At 41.0% G+C, this 22,521-nt stretch overlaps 1 protein-coding gene across 5 annotated transcripts in view; it reads right to left on the reverse strand.

Annotated features, from left to right (window-relative positions):
• LOC131131664 (pleckstrin homology domain-containing family A member 7) overlaps nt 1-22,521 on the reverse strand; it is a 104,510-nt gene that overhangs the window by 72,514 nt on the left and 9,475 nt on the right. Inside the window, exon 1 of one of the 5 annotated variants that reach the window (XM_078790954.1) lies at nt 5,154-6,129. The exons of 2 other annotated variants lie outside the window; for them this stretch is intronic. In XM_078790954.1, the coding sequence (XP_078647080.1) occupies nt 5,154-5,224 (71 nt within the window). In that variant the 5' untranslated portion in view covers nt 5,225-6,129. Of the gene's footprint in view, nt 1-1,427; nt 1,620-5,153; nt 6,130-22,521 lie in introns of those variants that run through there. 2 more of the 5 variants (XM_078790955.1, XM_078790957.1) reach the window with 2 other exon arrangements.

Genomic DNA, 22,521 nt, shown 5'->3' on the forward strand with positions numbered 1-22,521 from the left:
TATTTTTTAGGCCAGAAATCGGCAACACAAGTGAACACGCAGTGTCCTAAAATGCACTTGTGAATAGCATGCAGTGCAGTAAGTCGGAGAGGAAGGTAAAGTTGTACAGGATACATTACAAACTGTCAATCACTCACCAAGCTTCCAAAGTAGCACAATTACAGAGTCCAATTTAAACAGCTTTGTCTTTTTCTTCTGCCAGTCACCTCTGCTTTTCTTTCAAGCTGTGATGAAGCACCAAACCCTCCACTATTATTTCCTTTATATATATATATATATATATATATATATATATTCTTTCACCAGTAAAGAATCCTTTTAAAAGACATTTATTTCATGACCTACTGCTGCAACGACAGCGCCGGCGCCATGGTAAGTGATTCTAGGCTCAAAGAGTTTCTTCTGTCGCACACATTTTTCAGCTGGACATGGCGCACACACAAACACACACACACACACACACACACACAGTAAATATTTGAGAGTCTGAGGACGATGGTGGCATCATCTATCATTGTCTGACAGACATCTTATTCTGGAAACAGCCAAATATGCCAAAGCTCTAAAAACATGACGCCTGACATCATGTTGACATAATAAAACAGTAAATAGTACAACATGTTTTGTACTATTAGGAGGATTACATTTGATGGTATCACAATACGAGCGTTCACCCGTCTGTTCATCATGCCCCAAGAAGCAGGACAAGGATTTACGGGCAATCAAACAAATGTGATGCTACACACTTTTTTCCACGTTTGTTAACATTTAGCCTTGGAAGAGGTCTGCAATCCACTCTACATATCTATTGGTGGTCTCAGAATGAACAAAAACATCCATCCTTTTCATCCTTGTGTGTGTGTGTGTGAGAGAGAGAGAGAGGGTTGGGGGGTGCGTGGGTGTGCGTGTATAGTATGTGAACCTAAGCCAGAGTGTACTCTATTGATCTTAATTACCAGACCACACGCTTAAACACACTGTACAAAAACACGTAAGGTAAAGCTACATTTTGTTTACAATTCCTAAAGACACCACCATTAGGCTCGAGTAGTTGGACTTCCTGATTCCCTTCCTCCTGAAGCACAACGCCTTTTCAACGTTACTTGGTCGAGTGGAAGAGTCAGAACAGCAAGCAGTAAGTAACAATTCGTGCAATTTGTGCATTTTCATATGCAATTGGCTATTGAAGGCGTGTTGCTGAATCTGTCATAACCTTTGGACCATGGCACTCTCTTCTTAAGGTTTGTGGTTTCATTAAAGATCTACAAACACAGACACACGTACACCCACCAACTTCTATGTTAGTTGGCCGACAAAATGACATATGGAGGAGCAGTCACTCCACACGTTAGCTGAATTCAGCGCTCTCATTTACGCACATGCACACACACACACACACAAAACACAGCGGTCCTCATTAAGCTCACCTGCAGCCTCTTGCGCTTGGCTGACCCTGCTGGCTTATGCTGGATTAGTGGACCAAACGTCAGACTATAGCCGAGGACTACTTTCATTCCAACGTATTCCAACGGATTATAGCGAGGAATGTAGGTGGAGTCAGACCGAGGCCTCATGGTCACCTCTGGCAGGTGAGGTAATGATTAACTGACACTGAACGATAAGAACACACGAGTATGTCGACTTGTAGTGGCTTTCATCTGGGTCATTTATGCATAAATGTTATAATAATAATAAAAATAATAATACATTTTATTTGTATAGCGCTTTTCAAAATACTCAAATACACTTTACAGTAGAATGAAGTTGAATAAAGCAAGTAGACAGAATAGAAGATACACCAAAATACAACATTCATTGGTTAATACACAGTTAAAACATGAGTAAAAGCGGGGCGGGGCACAGCAGTCAGATATAAAAAGTTATGTTAAAGGTTGCAGCTATAATTATTAAAAACAAAAGCTAAAGGGTTGGGGCAGGATAGTCAAAAACAATGTCAACAGATTTCAATAATCGTTTTACTAAATACTTTTCTTGAAAAATACATTAATACAGAATCCAATTGAATGCACTACTGAACCATATGCTTGCATGATGTAAATATGTTTAATAGCAGTGCTTTCTCTCCTGCCATCAGTGTGACAAATTCAATAATGGAGCCAGCACGCGCCTTTCAGTGTACGCAAAAGGTGAATGGGAAATCCCTGGGAGAGCTATCTAAAAAGAGGATTAAAAATCAAGGTGAGGAAAATGTAAAATGAAGCACGGCGACATTGAGGCATCAGCAAGGACAGTTATTTGGCAAAAAATAAGCACAGAAAGTGGCAGCAAATGCATCTAAATAAAGGAGAGCTGGTCTGTGAGTAAATCATCCACGCAGCTTGCGCATGTCAGACATTCCTTAATGCAGCCAAATGTCAGACGCAGATTACACTACAGGTGGACTTTTCAGAGGGTGACTCAGCCCCCCATGAGAAACTGCAGGGGGAGTGATTTTTTTTTTAACCACTCTAACTTCCTGGATTCCAGAATGCTGCAAGCCACTCTTCCATGAGCTGGTTGATATGACGGGTCGTTGACCTGCCCGTTGGTCTGCGCTATGAGTCATTTTTCGTTCAATTCCCTCTGCCCCTGAGCAAAGACCACCCCCTACCAACACCGCCTCCACAATGAGCGCAAGGACAAAAAAAGGCTGAATATATGCAAATTCCAATGATGAACACTTACATATCGTAACGTGGACGTCCACTTTCCAACAATTGATACCAGTGGTACTACTGACAGTACTGTTAAACTACCCTTAAAACACAAGTGTCCCGACTACAACCTACCATTATATTAATTATATGCCTCTCCGACAGCACTCCCCACCCCTAACAAGTTTATTTAAACAAATAACATACATTTCAAACAGGTTTTAAATGTGTTTTCTCCAAATAGCACCAGATCACAAAGAGGTAACATAGGTTACCTTTCATGTAGAATCACAATTAATCACATTGTTCATAGTTTGCTCATAATTAATCGTAGTTGAAAAAAGTTTGTATCCATAATAAGTGGGGATATAAATCTCGCAAAAAATGTATGTAAAATCATATCGATTTTGGAAATACAAGCCATTATCCATTCGTTCAATGCCGCTTATCCTCAGGTTTGCTGGAGCCTATCACAACTGACTCTGGGCTTGTCAATATGGCCATTATTTCATTCAAAAATGATAATTAGAAAACAAGTTGTTGCTTATGGCAATGAAATGTTAATTTGATGCATATCCTATGCATATCATATGCATATCAGTGGTGAATCAGCATGATGAGGAACAGAGATAGAACATAGATAGATTGTGTTCATTTGGGACTGGACCATGTGTGCTAAATGTCATTTATGTCATTAATGTGGCGGCTGGGGAAGACCCGGCTTGAGTCTGAAGCCAACAATAGCACAAGGGAGCCATGAAAACAAAGCCATTGATAAGATGAAGTGGCTGAATCATAAACGTTTTTGGCAAACTTCTGTCAGTGCGCAGGAAAAACCAGTTTACTGGTTTTCTAGAAGCCAAGCACACAACTGAAGAACCAGTCTGACTACAGGCTTTGCAATTACATCTTCACAATGAATTGTCATGCATCCAGGCTCCATTGCCACTGAGAGCAATGTGATGAAGCTCTTATTATTTACTAGTCCTGTAAAATAGATACCATATTCCACCAGTTTGCAACAGTATCTTCTATCTAGTGCAGGGGTCTCAAACACGCGGCCCGCAGGCCAACTGTGGCCCACAGGACACTAGTTTGAGGCCCCCGCCTTGATATGAAAGTTTAATGTAAGTTTGATATGGATGCTGTATGGTATCATGTACCCAGAAAAAATTATTACGTTTGATTAATGTTTATGTTAAAGGTTAAATAACAGTTAATAGTTATCCTCTCTATCCGTGTGGAAGTGGGAAGTTTTTGGCTATTTAAGTCTAAAGGAAATAACTTGAAGGCTACCGTTTAGGTCGCTAGCTCTCTAGTTTGCGAGTTAGCATGTGTCTCAAGACCCTGCAGTTGCGCAATATGTTGTAAATAAAAAAAGTACAAATGTGACTATAGTCGTGTTTTGTCATGTCTACAGGGCTCTAATAATGCTTTGTTAATTTTAACCTGAAAAAAATAATTTAAATTTTAATTTAAAATAATAATTTGTCTACCCACCAACTAAATGTGGTTTCTTAAGTTTTTATTATTTGCCGTTTTATTATTATTATTATTATTATATTTATTAATTACTGATTGATTGATTTTCTTTATTCTTGATTTGTTTATTTATTTTTCATCTTATTTTGTGCAGAAAAATTAAAATTAAGATATTTGAGAACAGTGGAATGTTTTATCAGCGCTTTTATTGTAGAAAATCGGAATCAAAGCACTGAAAAAGTTTGTATATTTTTCTGTTTTTAATAATTTTGGAGGGGGGGCTGATGCTGCCCAGCCTTGCCCAGACCCTAGCTCCAGTGGCCCCCAGGTAAATTGAGTTTGAGACCCCTGATCTAGTGACTCAGAAAATAAGTCTCACTTGGAATTTAAACAATAGTCATTAGAGCTGCACATACTAAAGAACTAGGGTAGAGTGCAGACTTCCACTTCCTTGGTAAAGATAAAAATATCTAAATGAGGTAAAAAAGTCAAATAGTGTAGCATAACTGCACATTCCTAAGCATGAGACGTTATATTTCGACACTCAATTTCAATGCCTCAAAAAAGCCACAAGTGATGCAGTGACGGGTTGCAGCCCACTTGCGTCATAACCGCTGATAAACACATGCCTTATGTTTGCATTTATTTTCTGACATTACCAAAAGACATCCGATTCTGTTGTTAGTGACATCCCATAAGATTCACATAAATCCGGGGTGTCCAAAGTGCCATAAAGGGGCAATTATCAGCCCTCAGGGTCCTCAGCATATTGTAAAAATAAAATTCATTATCATTAATGAGATATATTATTAGATATTACACTCATTCGCTTTCAGTCCTTTTTGAGTAAGTGCCAAGTCTTAAGCCCTGAGGTATTCCACAAATGAATGTGGCACAGTATCCTACGAGATCACAGACTTTTACACCAGTGTAGACATTCACAACACAAAGTTAGCAATGTATCAACAACAGAGCGCAGGAAACGCCAAGTGGAAGGTAGGTATCTAGGTCACATACCTGCAAGGTGCATGGTAGAAGGGATATCCCGGCTGAGGAATGTGATTGCAGTATCCCGACTGATTCCACATGGTGCTTCAATGATAAGTCTGTGTTGTGGATCTATTTCGCTGGTCTACTGGCATTCATCAACGTCAAGCGAGCAGCTCCATGCTGACGTGGTTTGCACACCTGGAATGAGTCCTCGTCTTTTCAAGACTAATCCACAACTACTCAGACAAGCGCCCCAGGTGAGGAATGACATCACAGGTTCTCAACCTTTTCACAGCTGTCTTTGAGGTCAACCTTGTTCGGCCGGACAGTTTTCCTGCATGCGTGACGGGTCTCCACGTCACATCTTCATCACATTCAGTCTATCTGATGTAGATCATCACAAACAGCATATAATCCTTCCAAAGTTCACAGATGCCAAAGGCAATTCCTTGACTGCATCTAATTTGTCGTTTAGGAAGCTGGCAACAGCACGAGACAAGCGCTGGCAAAAAGAGCAGCATGAGCAAGTCGGTGTAGCTGAGCAACTGCAGCCAGAGGAGAGGCGGGAAGTGGTGAGAGGGAGAAAGAGAGGGGGAGAGAGAGGGAGAGAGAGAGAGAGCGAGAGAGAAAGGTAAACAGAGCAGAGCTGCCTTCCTTTTCCCGCTTGTGCCCATCTGGCAGGATGCACGCCGCTATTGGACGGAAGGGATGAGGGAGGTGAGAGAGAGAGTGACCATGTTTACATGCACACAGAAAATGTGACTCGGCTGTAATCTGACACCTGAATGCAAATGTTGTAGAGCCCGTGTAAACACCTGAGATCATCCTTGGCTGTCAAGAGTCAGGTTGCGTAATGTCAGGAAACTGTTCAGAACAGTTTACTTCATTCATGGAAGTATGTTGAAGGTGTATTTTCTGGCTTATGTACATACGCCACTTCCATCTGTAGCCTACTGCCTCCTTTTACGTTTACTCACTTTGACTTTACCTACAAAAAATCAGAGTTTTCAGTGTCAAGTAAAAAAAAGTAAGCATATTTAGTGAAGTCAGAAGCAAAGCCATTTGTTTTGTTTGCGGAGAACAGCTCATCATGTTGAAGGACTACTATTTCAATCACCATTGTGACCCAAACACACACACAACAAACAAAGTGAAGTGGTTGAACTTCATCCCAAATGTATAGAAAAATGTGCATGAAGCTGATTTAATACTAGTTTTTTTAAACATGTTACCATTTACATTGGTAAGCTTATTTTTCATTGCTGACAAAATTGATATTAAGCATGATTTAGTTCAGCCTGTCGGCACAACGAATGGCCCACTCCTGGCTTAGTAGAACATAAATTTAATGTTCACCAGCAGAGGTCAATTATTTCAGCTGCCTTGAAAACAACCAAACAAAAACAACTGTGTTGTTCTAATTGTGCAAATCTTGAAAGCGTCAAAAATAAAAACAGATAGTTTAGTCACTCCATTTTGACCTACAAGCATCAGTCAGAGACAACCACCTAAGGATCGACTGATACTACATCGGCCGGCTGATATATTGGGCCGATATTAGCTTTTTTTCCTTGTACCGGTATCGGCCGATACGCGCGTGGGTTCGCCGATGTATTTTTCCACTACATGATTTACAGTCAGGCATCCGCCGGGGCAGCTTTGTGTTGCTAGATAAATTTAAACTACAACAGAAATGTTTTGCACATGGTTGAATATTTATTCCTTTTAAAGTTGATAATGCCGTTTAAATGTGTGTTTAAGAAAGCTGAATCCTACTGTGTTTAGTGTTTACATTTCAATAAATATTTGGTTAAACATGAGACCTGTAATATTTGTTATCATGGTCATTTTCTCATGTAAATTGAGGGATCAAAAGCAGTATCGGCCACAAATATCGGCCCAAGCAAAATCGGCCATTGGCTAAGGGTGATAGGAAAAAAAATCGGTATCAGCATCGGCCCCAAAAAAACCATATTGGTTGATCCCTACAACCTCCCTTTCTACAACTGTCTACCCTACAGTACATAAATAAGAGAACCTGTGATTGGCTGGCGACCAGTCAAGGATGTACCCCGCCTCTCACCTGAAGACAGCTGGGATAGGCTCCAGCACACCCTTGTGAGGATAAGCGGTAGAAAATGAGTGAATGAACGAATGAATAACAGAGCACACATAGAGCCAGGCCAGACAGATATGAAAGATGACTCAATAGAAGGAGGTGAAGTCTACTGAAAAAAAATGCTGGCACATTTAAAACGGGCTTTTAGGTACCGCTTGAAACACACAAAGTAATAATCACGGAGATGGACTACACAGCTGGAGCGCTGTGTAGTCAACACAACACGAATACCTGACTCAGACCAGACTCAGACTTCCAGTCAGAAGACGGCAGTTGAGCTGAAACCAGATGTGCAGCACTCCTGGACCAGAATGAGCAGAGTGATAACGTGACCTTGCTGCAAGGTCGGCTGCCCTGCCCCTGGTAGGAGGCTGGTGGTGTGGTCAGAGCTATATAGCCCTGATGAGTAGACAATAGTAGACATTACAATATAGACAACAGATGTGTAGTGCTTTTCTACCTTCAAAGTACGCATACCTCAACCACTTTGAACCTCATTCACCTCCTGCATTAGGCACCCAGCATTAGAAGCTACTGGGTGTTCAGTTTCTTGCCCAAAGACACTTGGACATGGTCACGGGTAGGCATGGCCCGTTATGAGATTCTGATGGTATGATAACCTTGGGCAAATATATCACAGTTTGATGGTTTCACAGCATTCTAATTACAACTCTATAATGTGTTCATGTGTAATATCTTTATTGAAAAGGGAAAAAATGTCAAGTCAAATTTTTAAAGCATATAACAGTGAATGTCCATCCATTCATGTTCTATCCCGAGAGTTGTGGGTATGCTGGAGCTTATCCCAGCTGTCTTCATGCGAGAGGCGGGATACCACCTGGACTGGTCGCCAGTCAATCACAGGGCACATATAGACAAACAACCATGCACACTCACATTCATACCTGTGGACAATTTGGAGTCGACACAGTGAATGTGGAACATAAATAAATAACACAAACTAACTGAATGCTTTATAATAAGTAATACACACATAAGATATAGATATTTACTTAAAAACCCAAAGCAAAATCCAAATAAATGCAATCAAGTGACACAAAACCCTTTTGTTGCCATATGGGCGCGGTACAATACTAAAAAGGCAGCTAACAACACATGTGTTCTCTATGCCCAACGTATCACATGGCGTTGGGTCTAATTTGAGAGCAATATATCAATGTAGTGGATGAATCGCTACACCCCTAGTAAACGTAATGTTCAATCATTCATTTTCTACTGCTTAGCCTCACGAGGGTCGCAGGGGTGCTGGAGCCTATCCCAGCTGTCTTCAAGAGAGAGGTGTGGTACACCCTGGACTGGTCGCCAGCCAGCCAAACAACCATTCACACTCACATTCATACCTACGGACAATTTGGAGTCGCCAATTGACTTAGCATGTTTTTGGAATGTGGGAGAAAACCGCAGTACCCGGGGAAAAAACACATCCAGGGAGAACATGCAAACTCCACACAGAGATGAGCGAGGGTGGAATTGAACTCGGGTCTCCTCGCTGTGAGGCCTGCGTGTTAACCACTCGGTCGCGTAATGTAAACGTAATGTTATTTAAAGTAACTTTGTTAAGGATGTTCCATTTTAACTAAACCACATTATGTACAGCTAACGTCCTTAGGTTGATGACCTCTGACCTCCTCTGACTGGAGAGGTGTATTAATTGGCTGCTTACATCACAGCCTTGCAGAGAGCAAAGAAATAGGGAAAAAAAGATAGGAAGCATTCTCCGCTGGGAGGAAACAAGAAGACCAGGGATTGGAAGGGATGAAAAGAAAAAAGAAAGTGAAGATAGAGGAGGGGCCGAGCAGCTCCTGCTGTTTGTTTTTGTTGGCCAATATAATTCCAACTGCATCTAATCAAGCTTGGAACACATAGGGGACCCACCACCTTCACTGGTTCCAGACTGTCATCCAGCAGTGCCACTGAGGCTGCACCTCAGCTTATCAGCCTGTCACATCATCCACCCCCGAGACACCTCCACGCTCAAGGTCACACCTGAGACCTTCACGTCAACACAGTCACATTAATGAACACACTTTTAGAAGCAGCTGAACACCAACAATGAAAAGATGATTCGAGTCTGTTGTTCCCGACATGATGAAAAGCAGGTGTCATGCTTTGTATTGGAAAACTGAATGTGTTAGACTTCGGATTTAATTGCTTTATTGTTCGACATTTTGTTTCATTTTTTGGATCTTTTGGTACCCCGCCCACACACTCCTTTTGGTCAAATAAAAATCACGAGGTAACAAATTTTCTCTCCTCCCTCCTTCATTTCCTTTTTAGTTCCGACGCTGCCTGGCGGGACTCCTTCCTCAGGAGAACCTGATCAATCACACACTTACTCTATTATTAAGCCCATAGAGTAGTCTGTGTGTGTGTGTGTGTGTGCATGTGTGTAATGCTAGATAACCTAACTGTGATGTTACATGTTTGTTAATAAATCAAAGTGCTCATCTGTTTTTGTGAGCCCAAATTACGCTATTGCTCGTGTGATTATGCCTGCAGGGTCTGTTGCTCTAGATTCACATTTCCACACACACACACACACACACACACACACACAATTCGGCTATTAATACACCTCTCCTCTTAGTTTGGTCCTTCAGGCGTCGCACCATTCCATCTTCCGAGCTGCAATCTGACAATACAATTAGACCAAATCTTTTTCTTCTTCTCCTGGATGGACTCCACGAGCTGGAAGAAGCAGCAGGTTCTGGATCAGCAGGATGTGCTTCTATTTGCATGTGATTTGCAAGCATTGAAAAGCAACCTCCTAAACAAGCTCCTTCCACCCCGGGGCAAGTCCCTTTGATTTGTTCAAGTGGGTACACAGTTAAACACTGACAGGACATGTCATTAGGTACACAAATACAACCGTTTAGTCCAAGCAGGCGTCGTGTTGTGATGTATTGGTGTTTACATATGGTGGTGAAATTATTAATATGGTCCAAAACAAAAAAAAACAATGGTTAAATCTGGACTATAAACAGCTACTTTTGTGGCTAATTTTGATACATGCTTGCTGTTCCTATTATTTTGTCCATGCCTTTTCCTCCTCTTTCCCTTTTTTCCACAGAACTCCCTTCTCTGGCAGGAGGCTGGTCCACGGGGCACACCTGTAATTGATTGCAGCAGCTACTTAGGCTCACTGCTGTCATCTGAGTTTTGCTGGATCATTCTTTTGTCTTCCATGGCCTTTAGACAGCCACTCTTCCTCGGTATGTAGACCTCTCCCACCATTTCATCCTGCTGCCGTTTTCTTCTTCTAGTTGGGCCCAACACTATTTTTGGTCCCCACGACTGCCCAAGGGACCGCGGCCTCCTCCAGCCGGGGTTGGGAATTCTTTTGTCTCTGGACTGCTCCCTATGCCTTCTGCCCCCATCGCCTTGTTTTTACCCTTTTTTTGGACTGCATTAAAAAATACATACATACTTGCTGCCACCCTCTGTCTCTCGTCTCTGCATCTGGAGTCCACCATAAAACAAATCCTGACAAATTTATGGTTAATAGAACTTGGTTAATTGGTGACTCCAAATTTTGGAGGTTTGGGCAATTCATTCATTATATCTATATATATTAAGCAGGTATAAGGCCTGGAATTGATCTGAGGTGTGGTGTTTGCATTCGGAAGATTTTGCTGTGAAGACAACATGCGGTCAAAGGAGCTCTCCATGCAGGTGAACCAAGCCATCCCTAGGCTGTGAGAACAGAAAAAACCCATCAAAGAAATGGCTACAATATTAGGAGTGGTAAAATGTACAGTTTGGTACATCCTGAGAAAGAAAGCAGGCACTGGTCAACTCAGCAACGGAAAAAGACCTGGACGTCCACAGGAGACAATGGCGGTAGATGATGGCAGAATCATTTCCATGGTGAAGAGAAACCCCTTCACAGCCAGTTACGTGAACACCACTCTCCAGGAGGTAGGCGTATCAATACCAAAGTCTACCACAAAGAGAAGACTGCACTAAAGTAAATATAGAGGGTTCACTGCAGGGACAGACCAGTAATCAATCTGAAGAATAGAAAGGGTAGATTGGACTTTGCTGAGAAAGATCTAAAAAAGCCAGAATGTTTCTGGAAGAACATTCTTTGGACAGATGAAACCAAAATCAACCTCTACCAGAATGATGGCAAGAAAAAACTTTGGCGAAAGCTTGGAACAGCTCATGATCCAAAGCACACTACGTCCTCGGGTAAAACACAGGGGAGGCAGTGTGATGGCTTGGGTCTGCATGGCTACCAGTGGCACTGGGTCACTAGTGTTTATTGATAATGTGACACAGGACAGAAGCAGCCGGATGACTTCTGAATTTTGCGGTGTTCAGAGACATTCTATCTGCTCAAATCCAGTCAAATTCAGACAAATTGATTGGCTGGGGTTCATAATACAGATGGACAATGACCCAAAACATACAGCAAAAGCAACCTAGGAGTTCATTAAAGCAAAGAAGTGGAATATTCTTGAATGGCCAAGTCAGTCATCTGATCTCAACCCAATTGAGTATGCTTTTCACTTTTTAAAGACTAAACTTAGGACAGAAAGGCCCACAAACTAACAGCAAATGAAAGCTTCTGCAGTAAGGGCCTGGCAGAGAATTGGAATTCAGGACACCCAGCGTCTGGTGATGTCCATGAGTTCAAGACTTGAAGAAGTCATTGCCAGCAAAGGGTTTTCAACCAAGTATTAGAAATGAACATTTAGTTCAGTTATCTAATGTGTCCAATTACTTTTGAGCCCCTCAAATGAAGCGATTGTGTTTAAAAACTGCTTAAATTCCTGGCATTTTTATGCAATCTTTTTGTTCAACTCACTAAATTAAAGCTGAAAGTCTGCACTTGAACTACATCTGAACTGTGTCATTTCAAATACATTGTGTTAGTGTACAGTACCAAAATTAAAAAAACGTTGTGTCTGTCCAAATATTTATATGTATTTATACATAATTTTCTTCTCTTTAAATTCATATTCAGGTGCACTTAATGGTCCAGAATTTACGGTAGTTCTGTACACACAGTCACACGTCACTACACTGGGGAAGGACATCTTTATACATTTTTGATACATTCTATGATTATGAAGCGTGAGGCAGACTCTTCTGATCACAGTGCGTCAAATAAAAGTTGCTGAATGCTTGGCCAAAGCTGGTCAAACACCACCACAATCAAGTATGAAGGAGGCATCTTTGAAGATGTGAAAGGATCTGCTCTTGTGAAATGGACAGTGATAAATAAGTAGCATAGTGATCTCATTATTGAAACTTCCTACTACCAATAAGCTTGTCTCTTCCTGTCTCTGCAATGTCCCCCACCAATGTGAAAGACAAGCACAGGGATAAAAGTAAGTACTGTAGTTGATATCTCCTTTTTATTATAGTTTCATTAAATGCTTGTATTTAATCTTTTTATTCACATATTTAATATGTCCCTCATGTGTTCTATGTAGAGTGTGAGCGACTTTGGTGTTAATTTAAGAATCATGTAGGCTTATCATTCCGGCTTACACTACTTAATGCTCACCTTTAAGTATTGGCCATCTTAATCACTGAATTTGTAGTATCATAGTCACACCAGTTTCTAAAGATTGTGCAAGTGTACCTAATAAAGTGGATAAAAGAGTACTTGGGGTTTGACCATATGTTTCAAGTTCATTGCCTCACACAAGAATTACACATTATTATTTGTATGTATATTTGTAAATGAATAATATCACAGTTTAATGGCATCCAACAGAAGAGCCTTCTTGGTATGCACGGGCAACCCGGTCCACAGAGACAGAAAGAAATTAATAATTTGGTGGCACTACATTAGACTCTACTGGCAGTAAAATAGCAATAAAATGTTTCAAAAAAAAAATCAGAGGCCTTGTGGATTATGCAAATGGAGACAACAGATGAGGGATGCGCTCCAACTGCAAAGGTGCGCCTTTGTCGTAATGAGATCAGCTTGTCTGCATGGCTACTGGCTTTCATGATGATTCAGTTCCATTTAAATAAATACTTTAAGAACCGGATATCAGAAAGACAAATATTTGTTTAATACATGAAAGAACACAAGCTTCTTTTTGCTAAAACAAATCTCTTGTACAGAGCTGTACTTACAACCATCAAGAAGCTACAGTCATGTAAATAAGTATTTGATCCCCTTCTGATTTTATAGGTTTATGGTTTATCTCGGCGGAGTGGTTAGCGTGGAGGCCATACAGCTAGGAGACCCGAGTTCGATTCCACCCTTGGCCATATCTGTGTGGAGTTTGCATGTTCTCTCCGTGCATGCGTGGGTTTTCTCCGGGGACTCTGGTTTCCTCCCACATTCCAAAAACATGCTAGGTTAACTGGTGACTCCAAATTGTCCATAGGTATAAATGTGAGTGTGAATGGTTGTTTGTCTATATGTGCCCTGTCATTGGCTGGCGACCAGTCCAGGGTGTACCCCGCCTCTCGCCCGAAGACAACTGGAATAGGCTCCAGCACCCCTGTGACCCTCGTGAAGATAAGCGGAAGAAAATGAATGAATGAATGGTTTATCTCCTTACAAATATACAAACAGTTCATAATAAGGTGAGTTTATTTGGCTTCTCAAAATAAAATGTGTTGAAAAGAGCGCAGTATTCCTGCACACAGTCGCCTGTGCATTCTTGTGTATGTGAGTTGACCAACTTTTCATCTTATTGCCACAACCTTCTACAATACACGTGCAAGGCTTGATTTACGTATAACCTAGCGTTAATTTGTCACCACTAACACCACAGTAGCAGCTGCATTAGGTAGTGTAAGCGTACCGCTCGTTGGTGGCTTGAGAGATTGTGATTGGCGCTGAGACTAGCAAGGTGTTGTGTCACACTGCCAGAAGAATATAGTCTTTTGCATTAGCAGCTAAAATAATATCCTGGAGCTTGGTTATTATGCAGGTCAGTTATATAATGGAACCATGTTTGCATTGTTTTTTAGGGTTTTTAGGGCTTTATCGTTGAAATTGGTGGGTCCCATGAAGTCCATTGTTAGCTGCTTCATGCCAACTAATTTATCTCTTTAGAAAGCACAGAAAAGGGAAAAAAATGTGTTAATAAGGTTTGTGGATGATGTAAAATATTCCAAAAAAGTGCAGTTTACCATTAAGTCTAATAGAATGATGTTGAATATGGCTGTGCAATTGTGCTGGCTCATCCCCAATACATATATAAAACACAGAACTTGTTAACTTCTTCACCAACATGTTGTGCTTCACCATCGCAGCGCCCTACAGCCCTTTGCTCCGCTAATGGACTGCTTTTTACTGCTCGCCTCGTTTTGTCGCACTCACACCGTGTACAAAGATATAATAACAGGCATCTGGCATCTGAATACAGAACAGGCAGCGGCCAGACAAAAGTGACCATCCGTGCATGTGCTGACGACCACGCAAACACACATCATTAGGTATACTTGCACACTTATATACAATATTAGATTGAAGCTGTGAATTCCGCATTCTTATTAAAGCAGCTTCCATCCAGGAAAGACAATATGAGAGACAAAACCAAGCAGGTGTAAACCTCCAAGGAGTCCCTGCGACACTCACTGTTCATTTGCTGAAATCCATATTTCTCTTGGGATTGAGTGAAAGCGTTACAGGGAGGTGAAACGTGGCCAACTGCAAGGCAACAAGGCGGTCATCATTAAAAGGTGTCTCGTAAAAGAGACCATCGAGTAGCTCAAGCCTCCTCCTGAATAATTGACTGCATCTCAGGACACAACAGTAACAGAATTACACGCCTACAAGGAGGAAGAGCAGGAACAAAAGAGGTTTTGCAGTCAAACATCTTGTTCTGTGGCACTCGCTGCTGCTTATTTACATATTAGCAGCACAATATTTCATTTGGCATTCACTACGCTCCATCAGCCCCTCAAAAGACAATTTGTGAAAATTTCAGCTAAATGCCAACAATGTAAAAATGTATAGCTATGTTCCCTAACATCAAGCATGTATCGACAGCAGTGGTGTAACGATACATGTACTGTATTCGTTATCTGATTTGTTTTCATTAAAGAAATCGGTACAGCATATCGATTTTCTACAGGGTCCGCATTAAAAATGAAAGAGAGAACGTTTTCATTGTGTCTACTTGGGAAAACAAATACAAAAACAATACAGAGCATCCCCGACTTTCCAAAATGCCCATTATGTATGTATGCTGTACGCCTCCCCCAAGCTCTGCCCCCCCACCCTCTCCCAAGCTCTGCTACTCTGTTCACGAAACAAGCTCAGGCAGAAGTTATTGTATTTTGTGATTCCCAGTAGGGAATTTTGTATCCGTTATACTGGGATAGAGTCTTCCAATGATAAGAAAATGACTTATACCGGTATAAATGATCAACGTAAACAAGCAGGATTGTGCGCTGTGGCGAACTTTGACACAAAGTGAATGAAAGACTGTCACCGTGAGGTGAAGGAACGTTGTGTTGGGAAACATACTTGGCGGACCGTTCTCACTATAAACACTAAACTGCCTCCGACTAAATTAAACAAGTTGAAATGGCGATAAACACCGGCAAAAGTTGGCGGCAAGATGAGACGCATGTTTATTCTTGTACCCAACTCGTCATAGAGACATTCTCAACACATAGGGAACACACGACCAGTCTTCAAACTGAAAGTTTGACATCTAACTATGTAAACATGATGCCAAACACGTCATTAAAAAACATACTGTATGCATATAGTTAGAATTTCATGGGTGACTACATCTTCATCACAAGCAGAGGAATTGGAGTTTGTTGAAAATTTAGTAGCAATGTGTAGGGGCTGACAACCCATTAGCCAGTTTGTTACCAATAAATAAACGTGCCTTACAATTTCATTATAGGGCTTGTAGCTTATTATACAAAACTGGCGAATTTTAATTTTCTATTGTCATATCGTGATACATCCCCAAAATATTGTGACGTACGCTCAGCCCCAATTCCCAGAAAGAGCAAAATATTTTCATCTGACTACGGCATTTTACACGGGACAGTTTTTGGGAACATGAATGTGAAATATCCGCCAAACTGTTGCTGGCGCCAGTAGGAAAGTTGCATTAATTTCGGACAACCTGTGCATCCATGTAGCATCCTCTGGTCCGGCTTCTCAGCTCCACTGTACCAACGGCACCTCTGACAAAGTGTGCCCGACAATGAGCGCTATCCCTCAGGCAGGTGAGGTTGCCACATGTCCGGCTTCTCTCGAGCTCTACTTTACCACTCTGGCTTCATACAAGGTAAATCAGGAGTTTCCAGCGAGTAGATCATGAGCTACCAGTAGGTCCTAAACACTTTTTCAATGAGCTATCCAAAGACTTTATTCATTTATTATCAACTCCTATACCCACTATATTAGAAAGCGGGGTTATTTTGTAGTTGGGAAGCACTTTGGGAGTGTGACCAATCACAGCGGAGGGGGCATGGCAGGAATACGAGCATAATCGGTCCCCTTTAAAGCTATGCACCGCACAGTGATTATGGCGAATTGTTACACCACATGCTAACTCAGTGTTTTTCAACCTTTTTTGAGCCACGGCACGTTTTTTACATTGGAAAAATCTTGTGGCACACCACGAACCAAAAATGTTACAAAATGTCACCATGACCTCACACGTGCATCAAAAAGTCTATCGGAGGAACAAGGTAGGTGTTGCCACACGGACCAATATTATATTGCTCTGCCAGTCTTTACACCACAGACACTCCACAGTAGCCACATTTACATGACGAGTTTTCTCTTTCCAAATGACCTTTCGAGAAACAATGGTATCCATGGAAAGGAATATTCCAATCTCTTGTCTACATGCATCGTGAAAAGGCAATGGGGCATGTGCAGTAAAACGTAAACATCAACATCACGGCTTACCACGGATCACGGATACCGGCTTCCCCGAGTTTTTCTCTGAGCATGCGCTGAAAGAACGCATCCGGGATAAATTTAAACAGGAAAAGAACACATTCAATCTTGCTAATATTTTATAACTAAACTCGGGACATGTTTTATATAGGTATATATTTTCTTTTTCTTGTGAATGAAGTATAGTAGTGTTTAGATTCTGTTTCACAGATGGCGGTAATGCACACGAAAGCTGCTTGCCAACCGCCAATAAACAACAGAAGAAGAAGAACACCACGAAGAAGAACGCACCCTGACAACTTTCCGCTTGAGCGGGTACAAGATACCTGAATTGGATTGGGGAAAGGAATATTCCATCCCTGTTCAATTCTTTCCATTTGAGCAAATATACCAAATGCAATTGGAATATTTAGGTCCATATATTCATGGCTATTGACATAATATTTGCAAATGATGATTAATCAATGTTAACTATGAAAAGTGATATTGGATAATTCCTCACGGCACACCTGACGGTTTCTCAAGGTACACAAGTGTGCCGCAGCACAGTGGTTGAAAATCGCTGTGCTAACTATCTCAAACTCAAAGTCAGTCCTCACAGCATGTTTGTTTCAAAGAGGAAATGCTGTCTCTGCCCTCTGGCCTTAACTTCCATGCAACATTGCTTCCAAAAACAAAACCACAAAGTGGATGAGCCAAATGTCAACATGTTTTTGATACAACAACTGCATACCATTTGTCATGTGGATCTGCTGTGCTGCACTGAGGAGGCAATAGGAGTGATTGTGTTTGATGAGTCTGCTATCAGTATGATAGTCCGTGTGTATTTCAGTCCGGCTCTTAATGTAAAACAGGTGTGATTCAAATGGATGCAAACAGGTGCTTGGAATTTTAAATTCATTCTGCAAGTGTGTGTTTTGATATTCCATTTTTAACATTCCATCTGGACCACATTTTTAAAAGGTTGCACAATGAGAGTGGAGAGACTTGAGTGGTAGCTATTTTTCATTCCTTTCATCACATCAGAAAAAAAAATTCCCAGGTCTAATTTCCTGAACCACAACAACAAAATTATTGATTATCTCACTTCTTCTCATGCTTGAAACAGGTTCATCTTTTGCATATTTGAATAAATGCTGTACTACCTACTTACTGATGGTTATGCAGACATGTTCCAGGCACAGGCAACAAAGTACAGATAATGGCTCCTGCTTACTGCTTCCCACTGGTGACACCGTCACCTTTCTATCCAACCAGGCACATTGAAACTTATACTTCAGATCGGCATATCACTTTGGCTTTCTCTCGAGTCTTGATAACATTTGGCATTTTGATTGATACAAAACTATTGCTGCAGTACTCCACACATGCAGACACCTATCATGTAGCGCAGGAAGCTGTTTTAAGAAGGTGAATGCGAATTGGTTGTCATTGGGCAAATCACAACACATGAAAAAGCGGTTATACACCAAATAATTGTAATTGTAAACATTATGCGAGTCAGTCCGGTCGGCCAAAAATAGTACTAGACCCTACCCTCCAAAAAAATTTAACGGATTTCCAACAATATAAAAAAGGTCAATTTTGAATGAAAAAAGCATAATTCCGCCAAAAAACGGAAAGCTCTTACTAGTGACGTGCCTCTGTTGTTGACCATATCATTTGAACACATACAAACAGTAATTACATAAAATGCCCACCCAAAATAATTTCCCACCCATCGCTTTGGCATCCCTATGCACCACATATAGTGGAGGCTCACTCATTCAGCAGGAAGGAGCATACCTCAAGTCACAGAGTTGATGGTCAAGGTTTGTCATAATCTCAGTCTGGACACTGGCCTCATGGTCTCTGCTACAGCAGGTCCCCATCCTTCTTAGAAACCAGCGACACCCCTTTGCTATATTCCTAATTATTTAACTTGGCAAAACCTCAGTCCTAACCCTCCTAACGCTTGGTGACATTGCTTCCCAACCCAAAGCCACTGTGAATGTTTTGTTGGCCCATTCCTGGCAACCTCGCCCATGTCTTTACGCTGACAGAAGGGCAATTGTCTCAGACAAGCAGGCTGACTTTGAGCGGCAACAATGTTTCAACAAACATGTTTCTCCCTCGCGCCGTGTGCATCAGCATCCCTCAATCTGACCATTGTGTCTGCCCTCCTTTGCTCCGGCTTGGACACAGATGGGCACCCCCGCAATTTCCAATCCCAGCAGCCACACAGAGCAGGACCTGATGTTTTGGCTTGCATGAGGCTCCAAAATGGTAACCTTGTTTCACTTGGCCGTATCTGGACTTTGATGTTGTCTGCCCAGTTTGGTGCCATTGTGCTTTGAGTTCTATTCTGTTCAAACATGTCCCCAAAGTTAGCAACAAATAGCAGTAGACGGCCACGTCATAATACTCAATATGCAATTTGACTCTTCACTGCTCTCCATTTTGTTCCATTTTCCCGTTTTGAGTTTCAAGTTCAGTCTGTACAGTACAGATAAATAAACAGATAATATCAGTTTCTCAATAATATTTAAAATCGGGGGGGACATTTTTATCAAAAAAAAAAAAGACAAAAAAAATTGAGAACCACTGTCTTAGAAGAATAGAATAGACTTTATTAGCTCATGCTCATAGACAGATAGGCTAGTTCTAGTCTAAGGGTATCGAGCAGGGCTGTCCAAACATTTTCTACTGAGGGCCACACACTGAACACCTTGATATCTCGTTGATATGCTCAGAAGTTATATTTCACATTATGAATTTTTAATTCTTATTTTAAAGTATCATACTCTATGCTACTAAAATCACATTATTTTTAGTTTTTTTCTTGTAAAATTACGACTTTTCTTGTTACATTTTTCTTAGTAATTTTACTTTCATCTCTTAAAATGACAGCCGTTTTTTCTATTTCTTCTGTTGTTGTTTTTTATTGACTGTCCAACTATTACCACTTTCTTCTTTTAAACGTAATTCTCCAAAAATACAACATTCTTTTTTTTAACATTTCAACTCCTAAAAGGACATTATTCATTCATTCATTTTCTACCGCTTTTCCCCACGAGGGTCGCGGGGGTGCTGGAGCCTATCCCAGCTGTCTTTGGGCGTGAGGCGGGGTACACCCTGGCATGGTCGCCAGCCAATCACAGGGCACATATAGACAAACAACCATTCACACTCACATTCATACTTATGGACAATTTGGAGTGGCCAATTAACCTAGCATGTTTTTGGAATGTGGGAGGAAACCGGAGTACCCGGAGAAAACCCACGCATGCACGAGGAGAACATGCAAACTCCACACAGAGATGGCCGGGGGTGGAAACTGACATTATTTTCCTCATAATATTCAAAGTTATTCTCCTAAAATTGTAACTTTTTCTTATTAAAATATAACTTTTTTCTCCAAAAAATGTGACCTTAGTCTTGTATAATTACTACCAGAGTTCTCAATTTTAGCATTTTTTTTTATTTATATTTTCAGAATGTGCCACTGGTCAATAAAAAATAAAATAAAAAACAGCTGTGAGTGGCAAATGGCCCTGGAGTCGCACTTTGGACACCCCTAGTACAGAGCAAGATCCAAGCATTTACTCTGACACTGGCTTTATGGTTCGTGGTGCAAAATGACAGTCATTAATAAACTGTGGATGTCATTGGGGTGGAATGAGGGTGATTCCACCCAAACCACCACAACAAAAAAATGTTTGAACTCCAATTGCATGCAGTACATATTCTGTTAAAATTATTTTCAGGCTTTTGAGGGCCACAAAAAAGATGTAGCGGACACCTGTGCACTTCCTAAATGACGTTCTTGGGCTGAAATGAACTGATCACGTACAACCATTGTCATAAGAATTCAAGACAATCTTGGTTGTTGTTATCTGAAAAGATAGCATAACGCTACAAGGCAAAATAGCAGACACTGTAGTTTTTTTCTGCAGATAAGTTGTTGCCAGTATGCCATGCACACATATCTGTTGACATTTGACTTGAGCATGAAAGAGAAGTCTCTCGATGGATAGAAGTGCAGCAGTGACATTTATTTCCAGCCAAATGTGGCACAAAGGTCAGACATTCTCTAAGACTTCATGCGATTCATGAGCTTCTGCAAAGCCTAATGACGACCGCTCATCGTCACGCTTCCCAATACAAGCAAGCGATAGAAGAAGGAAGACTAGTATTTTATTCCATGTTCCCCATATTCATGTTTGACAGTCAGGATGGTGGCTCATTTTCACAATTTCTCTACCGCAAACGCAAGTGATAGTAACTAGATAAACAAAATAGATAGCGGTGCCTCATTTTGGTGCTAAATATAGTCAAGAATTAGGTATAGTTACCAACAAGTCAATGTGATGGTGAAATACTCACAGAAATGAGCGAAAGTAAGGTTATAAAACCTCAAAAGATGGAAACTCAACCACCTGCAATAAGTCTTTAAAAGTGATATTATTGTGCAAGTAACATAATGCAATAAATCATTTTGCTCAACACTCTTGCATGTAGGATTAAGTAGCAAACACTGATGTAAAAAGAGTGTAAGATCGCCACAATTGTGTATCAATTATCAATTTTGTGTGTATTGTGTATTGTATGCAGTTAAATTACTGTTAAGTGTTGTGATTTCACATTTCCTGTGTTCTGGATTGCTGCTGGTGTTACTGTGTGTTATAATTATGACATTTTTTTGAGCATCTCGCTTTCAGATAATATCTAAACAATGCATACAATTACACAGAATCCACTGGTTTTCCCTGGGTCAAATCCAACTTGTAATAGATGCCATCAAGGGGCAGCTTGGCTTACTCGTGTTTTGGGCCCGTCCTGCCCTGTCCCCATTTCGGAACTCTGTGTTCTTTCCCTTGCAGCCATTACCTGAGTTCAAATCAGTTCCTCCTGTCTTGTGCAGGAATACAGCATACTTATTTTCCCCACTGTATTAGAACACAATTCAAAGCACTCATGGTGCTTTGAAGAGCCACAAGTCCTTCTTTCGGATGTGAGCTGAATTCAGATCCTCTGTGAGATTCTGACGATTGATTCTGTAGCCCGCGGGTGAGTTTAAATATGCAGGACATTATATTTGCAGGTAAACTTCAAAAGACACACACGGTGGGTATTGAAACACCTAAAAGAGTTGTCTTCATCGCGAGAAAAAGAAGGCTCTAAAAATAACATCCCTGTTATAGAGGATTGTTGCTTCATTTCTCACTAATTAGCCTCGTTAAAACTGAAACCCAGAGCTCAGAACCCTGGAAAAGTAGACACCTTGGAGGTTTGACAGCTTGAACAAGACTTGAGTGACTTCTCTCAGTCCAAAATGTCCATAAGGCATATTTTATGCGTGAATATCTGGATACTGCAATTAATTTCTTAGTAACCCACAATGTATCTTTGTCTTTATTAGG

The sequence above is a fragment of the Doryrhamphus excisus genome, linkage group LG1 (genome assembly GCF_037039965.1).
Source record: "Doryrhamphus excisus strain RoL-2023G ecotype Guam linkage group LG1, RoL_Dexc_Guam_v1.1, whole genome shotgun sequence".
NCBI classification, from domain to species: Eukaryota; Metazoa; Chordata; class Actinopteri; order Syngnathiformes; family Syngnathidae; genus Doryrhamphus; species Doryrhamphus excisus.